A 10,760-nucleotide genomic window follows, 5' to 3' on the forward strand; every position below is an offset into this window, starting at 1 on the left:
ATTTCTCCTTCATATCTAAAGAAGAGCTTAGCTGGATACATTATTCTAGGCTGGTAGTTCCTTTCACTTAATATTTTGAATATTTGATTCCCTTCATTTCTGGCTTGTAAGGTTTGTGCTGAGAAGTCCAGTGATAATCTAACGAGTTTTCCTTTATAGTTTACGGTCTTCTTTTTCATTGTTTTTTGATAATTTTAATATGATGTGTCTTGGTGAAGGCTTTTTTGGGTTGAGATAATTGAGTGTTCTGTTAACTTCTTGAATTCTAAGCTCCAGCTCATTCCTTTCATTTGGGCAATTCTTGTCCACTATTTGTCTGAAAATGCTTTCTAATCTCTGCTCTTTTCTTTGCCTTCGATAATGCCCATTATTCTTATGTTTCCTCTCCTGGTGGTATCAGCTAGTTCTTGTATTTCTCTTTCATTGTTTTTCATTCTTCTGTTTCTCTGTTCTTCCTTCTGATTTATTTCTAGATTTCTGTCTTCGATATCACTGATCTTTTCCTCCATTTGGTGAACTCTATTTCCCAAGCTTGCTATTTCATTTTTCAACTATTGCTGTGTGTTTTTTATCTTCAGAAGGTCTATTCTCTTCTTTTTGAGGTTTTCAATCTCCTTGCTAAAGAACTCATTCTGCTCATATAGTTGTTTTTTCAATTCCTGTATCTGTTGTATGACTCGTTTCAGAATTCACTGAGTTTTTTCATTGGTACCATCCTGAATTCTTTGTCATTTAAGTCACATATTTCTATGCTTGCAAGCTTATTTTCTGGATATATATATATATTTTTTTTCTGAGATGCCTTGTCACCCTTTTTATTACTCAGATTCCACACATAAGTGAAGTCATATAGTGTTTATCTTTCTCTGTCTGACTTAAATTCCTTCTAGGTCCATCAAAGCAATATCTTTTTCTGTCCCCTTCCTTTTAGTCTGTGTGTGTCTTTTAAGTTGAAGAGAGTCTTTTGTATTTTTTCTTCTTACAGAAGTCCCTCCAACATTTCCTGTAATACTGGCTTGGTGGTGATAAATTCCATGAGCTTATTTTTGTCTAGGAAGCTCTTTATCTGTTTTTCAACTCTAAATGATTTCTTTTCTGGATAAATTACCCTTGGTTGTAGATCCTGGGTCTTCATCCTGTGGAATTTTTTGTCAGATCCTTCTGTCCTGCATAGTTTCTTTTGAGAAATCAACTGCCAGTCTTATGAGCGTTTTCTTATAAGTAATTTTCTGTTTTTCTCTTGCTGCTTTTCATATTCTTTTTTTTTTTTTTTTTGCATTGAAACTTTGGCCTTTTAATTATGAGATGTCTTGGTGTAGGCCTCTTTGGATCTCTGATTTTTGGAATTCTCCAAGCTTCCTTGGGTTTTATTTCCACTTCCTTTACCAGGTTAGGGAATTTTTCCATCATTATTTCTTCAAATAGCTGTTCAACATCTTGATTTTCTTCAGGTACGCCAAACGAACAGACATTTGGACCCTTAATAGTGTCCCATATGCTCCTTAAATTATTTTTATAGTCTTGGCATCTTATCTCTTGCCATTCTGCTTGTGTGTCCTTGGCTTTCCTGTCCTCTAGATAGAACATTTGACTTTCTTCTTTATTCATTTTGTTTATTCCTTTGTTTATTCCATTTGATATACTTCTCATCTTGGATAACGTGTTCTTCATTTCAGACTGGTTCCCTTTTACAAATTCCATTTCCATTTTTATGTTTTTTTTTTTTAATCTCTTTGTTGAAGTTCTCACTGAATTTAACCAAAAGTTCATTGAGCATCTTTATAACAAGTGTTTTGAACTCTGCATCTGTTAGATTACTTGACTCCATTATATCTGGATCTCTGTTCTGTTCTCTCATGAGATTTCTGCTTCTTTGTCTTCCCATTTTGTCTGTCTTTTTGTGTCTATTTCTATGTACAAAGCAAAGCTCTTAAGTCTCCCAGTCTTATTACTGTGGATTTGTGAAGTAGGTGTCAGTCTAGTGGCACTGGCCTGAGAGAGATTCAGCTGTAGGCCAAACTTAGGCCAAGACTCTACCCCTCTGGGGCCAACTGTTAAGATTCAGTAAACAATACACAGATACTGTGCTTATAGTTTCCTTAAAAGAGCGCACCAGAAACCTAGGCCAGCTGCCTCCAGTGTGAGTCTAAGTGCTGCTCAGCATGGAGCACCTGACTTGCTGAGGCTATACCTGGGTGTGGCTTGGGTGGGGCTGCAAGTTGGGGGAAGTGGACACTTCAGGGAATCCTCTGGGCGGAGCAGCCTCTGTTATCCAGTTTGATGACTTTACATCTATGGTGGCCCTGTGTCCGGTTCCCTGGTATGGGGTAGGGCTCAACAGAGAACAATGGATACTGCCTGCACTTCTGTACAGAGCATGTCTCACCTCGGCCCTCACTCCAACAAAGTCTCCCTGTAAGTCCCTGGTACCTCCTGCACGCAGCCGAATCGGCACTTGTGCTCAGAGCAAGCAGTTCTGTCACCATGAAAATCCGCTCGTGGACATGGCCCCTTTAAGAGGCTTCTGCCACTGCCACTGCCGCAGCTTCCGTCTCACTCAGCTGCTCGAGACTCGGCAGCTCCGTGTTCTCACCCCGTCCTACCTTCTGCCATTGCAGAGTAATTTCTTGTATTTCTCCCTAGTTGTATGCCTTCATCTAGATCCCAGGTGATTTTTTTTTGCTGCTGCAACTTGTTTCCATCACAACTTTGATTTGGTCGCCAGAGGGATGAACAGAGCCTCTATCATCTATGCCATATTTTTTGGTCTCCTGAATATCTAACTTTTGTCCAATACTTAAATTTAGTCTCACATTACAGCATGTTGGAATTTCCAAGTGGATTTATAGAAGGAACATTAATGATGGCACAAAGTAAGGAATACTAGATGCTACCATGCGCAATGCTATGTACTTTGCATTTGTTATCCCACTTAAACCTCAACAATTTTTATGGTAAAATTATTAATATTAATAAATCAACTTTATACAGAAGAAAATTGAATTTAAGCAATATTTTTTAAGAACACAGAAAAAGTAAATGGTAGAGCTACGTTTTTAAACCCAGGTCATTGACTTGAGTCCATACTCTCACCCCTATCTTCTACTGCTTCGCTTAAATGAAGGCTTTGCATTTATGTGGAAAGGGAACTAATGATATTTGTTTCTTCTGCTTTTTTTTTTATATATATATATATGTCTGGCTGTGTTTCAAAGCCTAAATGAGGCTTCGATTAGTGAAAAATCCTTCTGGACTGTGATAAATTGTTGATAAACATACATAATCAATAATGGTCTGGCACTTTTCTTTGTCTAATGCTCTTTAAAAAGTGTATATATATATTTTTTTAGGTGAGGCAACACTTGATTGACCTCAGAAATTGCAAGGACCTTGTCAGCTTATGATCTCTTATCTTTTTATTTTTTATGCCTACAGCACCTGGTCTTTTTACTTGGTCTCCCATCCAAGTACTAACCAGGCCCGACCCTGCTTAGCTTCCAAGATCAGACAGGATTGGGCTTGTTCAGGGTGGCATAGCTGTAGACTAAAACATATTTTGATGGAAAAGTGGGTGAGGGCAAATGAGTCAGCTGCCATTCTAACCTGACACTTCTGTTATCAACATACCTAAATAGTCTAAGATTGTAATAAATTTTCAGTCACATTGTAAACTTTGCTTGCTATATATTTAAATGACAAATCCTGTTGTTTTACTTCCTAGCTTTAAAAATCTTTATATTTTCTATTACTTGCAGAATTAATTCTAAAATTTGGAACAGGGCATGTTTGGCTCACCATAATGTGTCCCACACATTTCTTTTTACTTATCTTTGATGCTCCTCTCTCTCTTTGTTCCAGTTAAATAGAAGTCTTCACAATTTCCAAAGTACATTTTATTCATTCAGTCTTTCTGCCCTTTTATATATGCTGTTCTTTCTTTTTAAAATGTATTCCCCTCTTGGTCATTCAATAAACTCTTTTTCTTCCTTAAAGCCCTACTACTGGAGGCTTCTCTAGCTTCCCCAAGCATAATTAGCATACTCATTCCTGTCACACTGCCAACTTATCTTAGCACTTACATCATATTGTACTTATATATTTAGTTTGATCACAAGTTTATATGCTCTTTAAGTATTATTAACCTTTACACTGAAGCTCAACAGATAAATTATTGAATTAATAGAATTAAAATATATGCAAGAAATAGAAAAGATAGCTAGTGACATAATACAAAAGAAAAAACAAACAAAGGAAATACAGGTTGAAAAGAAGGAAAAAACTCTAATAACAGACATAAATGTCTACATTGAAAAATTCAAGAAGTTTACTCAAAAGCTTCTAGAACTAATAAATGAGTTTAGCAAGATCACAGGAGACAAGGTAAATATAAAAAAAAAGAGATCTTCATTTTTTTTTTCTGTTCTAGCAATGACTGAGTTTGTATTAATTATGTTTTGTTTGTTTGTTTTTTAAATTTTCTGTATTTTAAGATGTTTTGAAATCTTAGGGGCCTCACTGTCTGGAAAATGATTGCCCCTCCTAGGACTAGATAATTCCTAGAGATAGCAAAAAACCTCCTTATAAGCACAGCTTTTATATATAAACTACTAATTCTGATTTTATACCTGCAACTACTTCTTTTATCTAACTCTCACACACTAAGCCAATATTTTTTCTCCTCTAACTCATCCTAGGGCCAAGCACAGAACAAATCTAGACTACCCCTATAGCCCAGAGTCTACTAAAATTATTCAAACTATCTAATCCTAAATTTGTCCGCTCTTGCATGTCCTGCACCCCCCATTACTTCCTGCAGAGAACAAAATAGAGGCTCTGGGCCATGTTCTCCCTTTGCCCCTACTGCCTCCTGACTGACCCAGGTGCTTCTCCATGGGGCATTGTGTGGCATGTCATGCTTTCTGTTTCTAAGGATCTCTGAATTTCTTCTGTCATGATAATCATTTCTGCGTTGTATGCCTGCATGTCCATAACTGATTAAAACAAATTCCAGGTACATTTTAATACAAGTGAAATTCAAAATTAAAATCAATATCTTTTACAGTAGTACCAAAAAAATGAAAATTTTCAGTTTACATCTCACAGTATATGTGTAGAATCTGTATGCTAAAACCCACAAATACCGACGAAACAAATCAAAGAAAATCTAAATAAATGCAAAGATATAACATATGTATAGATTGGATCACTGTAAGAAGTAGGAAGATTGTTAAAATGTCAGTTCTTCTGAAATTGAGGTATAAATTTAGCGCAATTGAAATCAAAACCCTAACGGAAACTTTTTGTAGATATGGGTAAACTAATTTTTAAGTTCATGTGGAAAGGCAAAGAAATGAAAATAACCCAAATATAAATATATGTGATTAAAATAGTGTAATATTGGCAAAAGGAATGATAAACAGATTATTAGTAAAGAATCAAGAATCCAGAAAGAGACCTATGTGGTCAATTTACTTCTGGAAAGTTGCAAGGTAATTCAATCATCTTTTTAATATATATTGCTAGAATAATTGAATATGAATATTCATATGCAGAAACAAAATCTATGATCCATACTTTACAGCTATAAAATAATAATCATTTCAAATGGACCAAAGACCTAAGTGTGAGATGTAAAACTATAAAAGTCATCAAAAAAAACCCCAAACAAACAAAAAAACTCTTTGTAACTTTGGGTTAGTGAAATAGTTCTTAGATAAGATATTAAAAGCGTGATTCATAAAATAAAGTTTGTAAAACTGAACTCTATCAACTTTAGAAACTTTGCCCTGTGAAAGAAACTACCAAGAGAATGAAAAGACAAGCCATAGACTGAGGGGAAATATTTAGAAATCACATGTGTTACAAAGAACTTGTATCTAGAACATACTAACTTTCAATACTTAACAATATTAAAAGAAACAACCCATTTAAAAATGGACTAAATCTTTGAATAAATACTTCATTAAAAATGGAAAATAAGCTCATTTTTTTCTAGTCATTAGGAAAATGCAAATTCAAACCCACAATAAGACACTGCTATACACCTATGCATTTGTCTGCATTTCAATCAGACTGACATTTTCTTGTATGTATTATATACTTCTCTGCCTATCTTCTGACCATGTCACTTTAATCTGGAATGCTTTTCCTTCACTTCCTTCATCTGCAACTCTTATTGATCTTTTAATTCTCAACCTGGCCACCATCGATGACAAAACAGTCTGCCCTTGGACCCCGACCCTCACTCTCTCAACCTAGGTCTGAATTAGGACCTTTGTAATATGTGATGATGGGCACTCCATTTTTACCTACCACCTCATCTATCAAATATATAGTGCTAACTTGTTTAATTAGAGGTTTTAGTACTCTCAACTTTAATCTCCATGAAGTCAGAGACTGTATTCTTCAAGGTTACATCTCCAGAAATTAGCACATTGAAAAATATATTGAATGAGTGAATACATTCACATAGAAAAGTCCCATGAGCTTTTCATGTAAGCTCAGCCTCTGCTTGAGGTATACTGACCCTTCAAAATTAAAATCCTTTTCTTTCATCAGAGGAAGTCCTGGTTTCTCTAGGTAACTTGATCAGCTCACCGAAGTTAGACGCCCTGGCCTCCAAGTTAGTATTCTAAGCCTTAGGACCTAAGGTGTCCTCAAATGATAATTTTTTTATCACTGGCTACAATTTGTCCTGAGGAGAGAGACTGTGTAAGAAATTGACGTTGTGAATGCCTTTTAGCTAAGGACTAAGCTGAGACTACAACAGCTCTGTCCTGAGCTAAAAGGCATTCATTTCTAACACCATGGTGAAGGTCTCCTCCTGAAGGTGAAGTCCCTGGTCAATCCAAGTCATAGCTTTCTCAGCATTGTAGGCACTGCTTGAGAATGGTGCTCTGATTGTCTTTATGTGTATGTGGCCTGCATGCCAGTCCCTCCTTGTGTCCCACCAAACCCTGATTCACAAAAAGTGGAAACAAAGGTTGCATCAGCATCATGTTAATACCTAGTATCTGTATATACTTTTCAAAATGCTTTCAATATCTTATGCCATTATATAAGATTAGTATTTTTGAAGGCATTGAGACTGTGACTTATTACTATTGTATTTATAATGGTATTTGGAGTATATTTGGAACTTGATAAATATGATTCATAGATAGATGGCTTTAAAATTCATGACAAGTCTTTTTATTTCTCCACCAAATATATTTCATTTCAAGGTTAGGGCAGCTGAAGTCAATTACCTCTGTACATGAAGTCTTCTGCTGGCAATGAGACCTTAAGAAAATTATAGAATCCTATGTATCTTGGTTTTCTCCTCTATAAAAATCAGATGATGCTACTCAGACTGTAGTGGGACTGAGAGGAATATATAAGACAATGTGAATGTGAGGAATAAACAAGCTGGTGTGTATGTTGCCACTGCACTTGGTCTCGTAGAAGTTGCTAAGAGTTTCTTAATCTACTTAACACGTTAAAATGTAAAACTTTGTGTACTTCTGCTTTCATATCTTTTGTCTTCAGAATTAAAAAGAGACACACTCCAGGGGAAAATAAAGCCCATCTCACGATTCTTAAATCAATAATCTTTATGAGAGATGTTCATTTGTCAAGTTATCACCATGATAGAACAAAGAGAAATATCTTTAAGTCGAGTTGATGCTGGATTATGAAAATAATGAGGTGAACATTTTGGCAATGAATTGAAGGAAAGAATGATCCTTTACTGTGGTCTTGTGATATTATGCTAATTTAGAAATTATGGATGCTGGTTTGTCACAGAGGTTTGTTTTGTTCAAATTTCTGGTCAGAAACCTCACGTGTTGGTTGATGTTTACAGTTGCTGTTTATAGTTGCTGCCTTCCCTAGTCTGTTCTTGGAAGGTTTTCCTCATTTAGGAGGGAATACTAATTGGAGTTTAAAATGTTCAGAGAAACATGTGCCCAGCTTTCTGCATGGATCCTTAGCCAAGGTTTGAAAAGTGGTCCCCTTTGAGCTCTGACCTGGAGAGCTAAAGGCATCAGCAAGGAGGTGTCCTGTCAGGAAAAGTGGAGGCCTGGGCACCTATACCCCCTGTGGAATGAGGAATAGGAAAGCCCTGATGTTGTGTGCCTCCCCTGCCTCCTGGGAGAAAAGGGTGCTGCTGGTGAAGCTGCCTACACATATTCCAAGTTTTCCACTTCTGGTAAGTTCTGGTTGTGAGAGAGAAATCATTGCTAAGAGGCTGGTCAGTGAAATAAGATCCACTGAAAAGCAGCCCACCTTACAGTGTTTGGGGGGTTGAAGGGAAGAAGGAGACATGATTTTGGGAGGTATGTGCTCTGGTCTTCAATAAGGAGTCTGGAGTCAAGGCCAACCCTTTCTTTTTTTTCTAGAGGAGGACTGCATTTGGGGTATGGAAAAGACTTATTAGGGCGTGAAAAATGTCTTATATAGGAGATGCTGGGCAGAAGAATGGGAAGAAATAAATAAGAATTGTAAAGAATGCAATTAGGTCATGAAATCACAGACTATGGTGATGTGCTCAAAACCACTGCATATTATTTGAACACATACAGGCCAAGTATAGGCCAAATGCACTTAGATTTACATATATGGAGTAGCAGGCAACCATCAGTGATCAGCATTTCAGTTATCTTTTCATCTCGGTTGGCTGCACAAGGGGGCGGTTTAGATTTTACTTCTTTCCAGTTCCAGCATTCTGATACTGTATGCAGTTCAATGTAAAACCCGGCTTGAAAGCTATGCTTGCCAAACGATAGATTTTCTGGGCAGATTTTCAACTTTTGCATATCTAATTACGATGTCTGTTTTATGTGTTTGCGGTACAAATACTGGGCGGTTCCTGGAAGCGTGTCTGTGAGTGTTCATAACTGTATGTAAGATAGACAGGTAAAGTGTATACAACAGAGGCCAAGAACACCTGCCATAGAGTACCTACTGGGGTGTCTGTACCACATCCTTTCTGAATACACTGTTAGCACATACACAAAAGGGCCGATAGGCCGGCGCTGGTGCTGGATATGCCCAGTACTAGTGCTGGGTGTCGGAAGGATGGGGCCGGCGGTAACAAGAATCAATATATATTTACGGTGGGGGCGGGGAGTGGGGTGAGGAGAAGCTGCAGGGCGGGGCAGCGCTAAAGAGAGCGAGCCCGGCTTGTGGTTGGTTCCGGAGTCTGGTACCCACAGAGGAGCAGGTTAGGAGGGAGGGGATGCGGGTAGGAGGATAAAGCGATGAAGTGTGCTGCGTTACAGTGCATCAGGCGCTGTTGTTGGAGCTGCAATACGGTGCGTCTCTGACTCAACCGGCCTTCTCGCTCACATAGTCACGGATCCGCGAGCCACCGCTCGCCCCGGGCACCTGGAGTGCGGCAAGAACGGCTGGACACCCGAATACCCCCGGCAGGTCCCCTGCTCCCGGCGCGCCCTGCAGGGCACTTGCGCCCCCGGCTCTAATCTGCGTGCTGACGGGAGCATGATCTGTGCCCAGGCAGGGGCTGACAAGGTAAGCGGGCGCCGTGCGGGAACTCTACCTGCTGTCCCTTCCTTCTCCCTTCTCTGGGCGGCTTCCCGGCTTCTCCGGTGGCCGGGCAGCGCCCTTTCTCCCCGGGGCCCATGATTCACCCTCCTCCCGACCCTCTCACTCCTCCCGAGAGGTTCAATTGTCAGCCTGGGGCGCGCCGCCGCCCAGGCCGGCAAGCATCCCCGGGTGGTGACTCCGGCTCGGTTTCATCAAGCATATCCGGCCCTTCTGTGAGGCTCGGAGAGAAACAAAGAACCCCCCTAGAGAGTTCGTAGCGCCTCCCCCACCCCAGCGCCCTCCCAGTGACGAAGAGGCATCAGGGGAGGGGGCGGAGAGACCTACGTAATCCCCCTTCCCAGCCCACACCCACCCCTTATGAACCAAAGCGGTAGATCTAGGTTTTGCTTTGGGCTCCTTTTTAGACAATTATGTCCCAAGCAATGCCCACGGCTAGCGGAGCGAGAGCTCACAGGCCGAGCACGAGCTCGTGGGCGTTTGCTCAGCAGGTGCGTGGCGGATCCGGCCCTTGGTCCCCTGGGTAGTGACAGGAGCAGAGATATGCTGCGTGTGTGCTCCTCTAGAGCCTCTCTGCCCCAGGGCGGCTGCGACGCTCAATCGAGCCTGCCACCTAAGTTTTAGCAGGAGCAGCCCGTCCTGTCACTTGCGAGCTGTACACAGGCGGGGAGGAAGTCTCAGGGGAAAACGAGTCTGGTCCCTTTTTGGCAGGAGATGAGCTTTCTCCTCCTCCCACATTCCCAGGCTGTTACAATACAGCAAAATCTGGGGGCTCAAACAATGTGATCCTTCCGTTCCACCCTTCTCCAGTGCCTTTTGATTGCTCTGCGGCTTTGACGTCCCAGTTACCTTGGCCCATGTGCAAAGTGTGGTCTGTCTGTCTTGCATTCAGAGGCTAGGCACCATGACTTCCCTGCCGAATGTCAGCACTTGAGGGAAGCTGGCAGGGACACAGGCTATAGAAATGCCCAGCTTCCTGTGGTTCCCGGCACAGCGTGCACCAGTCTACATTGGGCCCACACCAGATAGCATGTGGATATTTTCCTAGTTGCTGAAGATATTATTTGACTTTGCTTTAGTTTTGCTTACTTTTCTTGGGAACTCCAGTGATGCAATTTTCTCTATGTTTTTATTTTTTCTCTTTGAAAATAAAACAAGGCTGTCTTCAGCAGAAATAAATATAGAAGATAGGCCTAGTTCAAAGACTAAGAGAGGCA

At 40.2% G+C, this 10,760-nt stretch overlaps 1 protein-coding gene and 1 pseudogene across 1 annotated transcript in view; one reads left to right on the plus strand and one right to left on the minus strand.

Annotated features, from left to right (window-relative positions):
• Positions 1-3,426: 3,426 nt before the first annotated feature.
• On the minus strand, positions 3,427-3,545 carry LOC112473599 (annotated as a pseudogene).
• A 5,671-nt stretch (positions 3,546-9,216) lies between these two features.
• The window catches only part of HECW1 (HECT, C2 and WW domain containing E3 ubiquitin protein ligase 1), a 486,667-nt gene continuing 485,123 nt past the window's right edge, over positions 9,217-10,760 (plus strand). Inside the window, exon 1 of the mRNA XM_006925348.2 lies at positions 9,217-9,510. Coding sequence (XP_006925410.2) covers positions 9,481-9,510 — 30 coding nt within the window. The 5' untranslated portion in view covers positions 9,217-9,480. The remainder of the gene's footprint in view (positions 9,511-10,760) is intronic.

Source organism: Pteropus alecto, unplaced genomic scaffold (assembly GCF_000325575.1).
Source record: "Pteropus alecto unplaced genomic scaffold, ASM32557v1 scaffold109, whole genome shotgun sequence".
Classification (NCBI taxonomy): domain Eukaryota; kingdom Metazoa; phylum Chordata; class Mammalia; order Chiroptera; family Pteropodidae; genus Pteropus; species Pteropus alecto.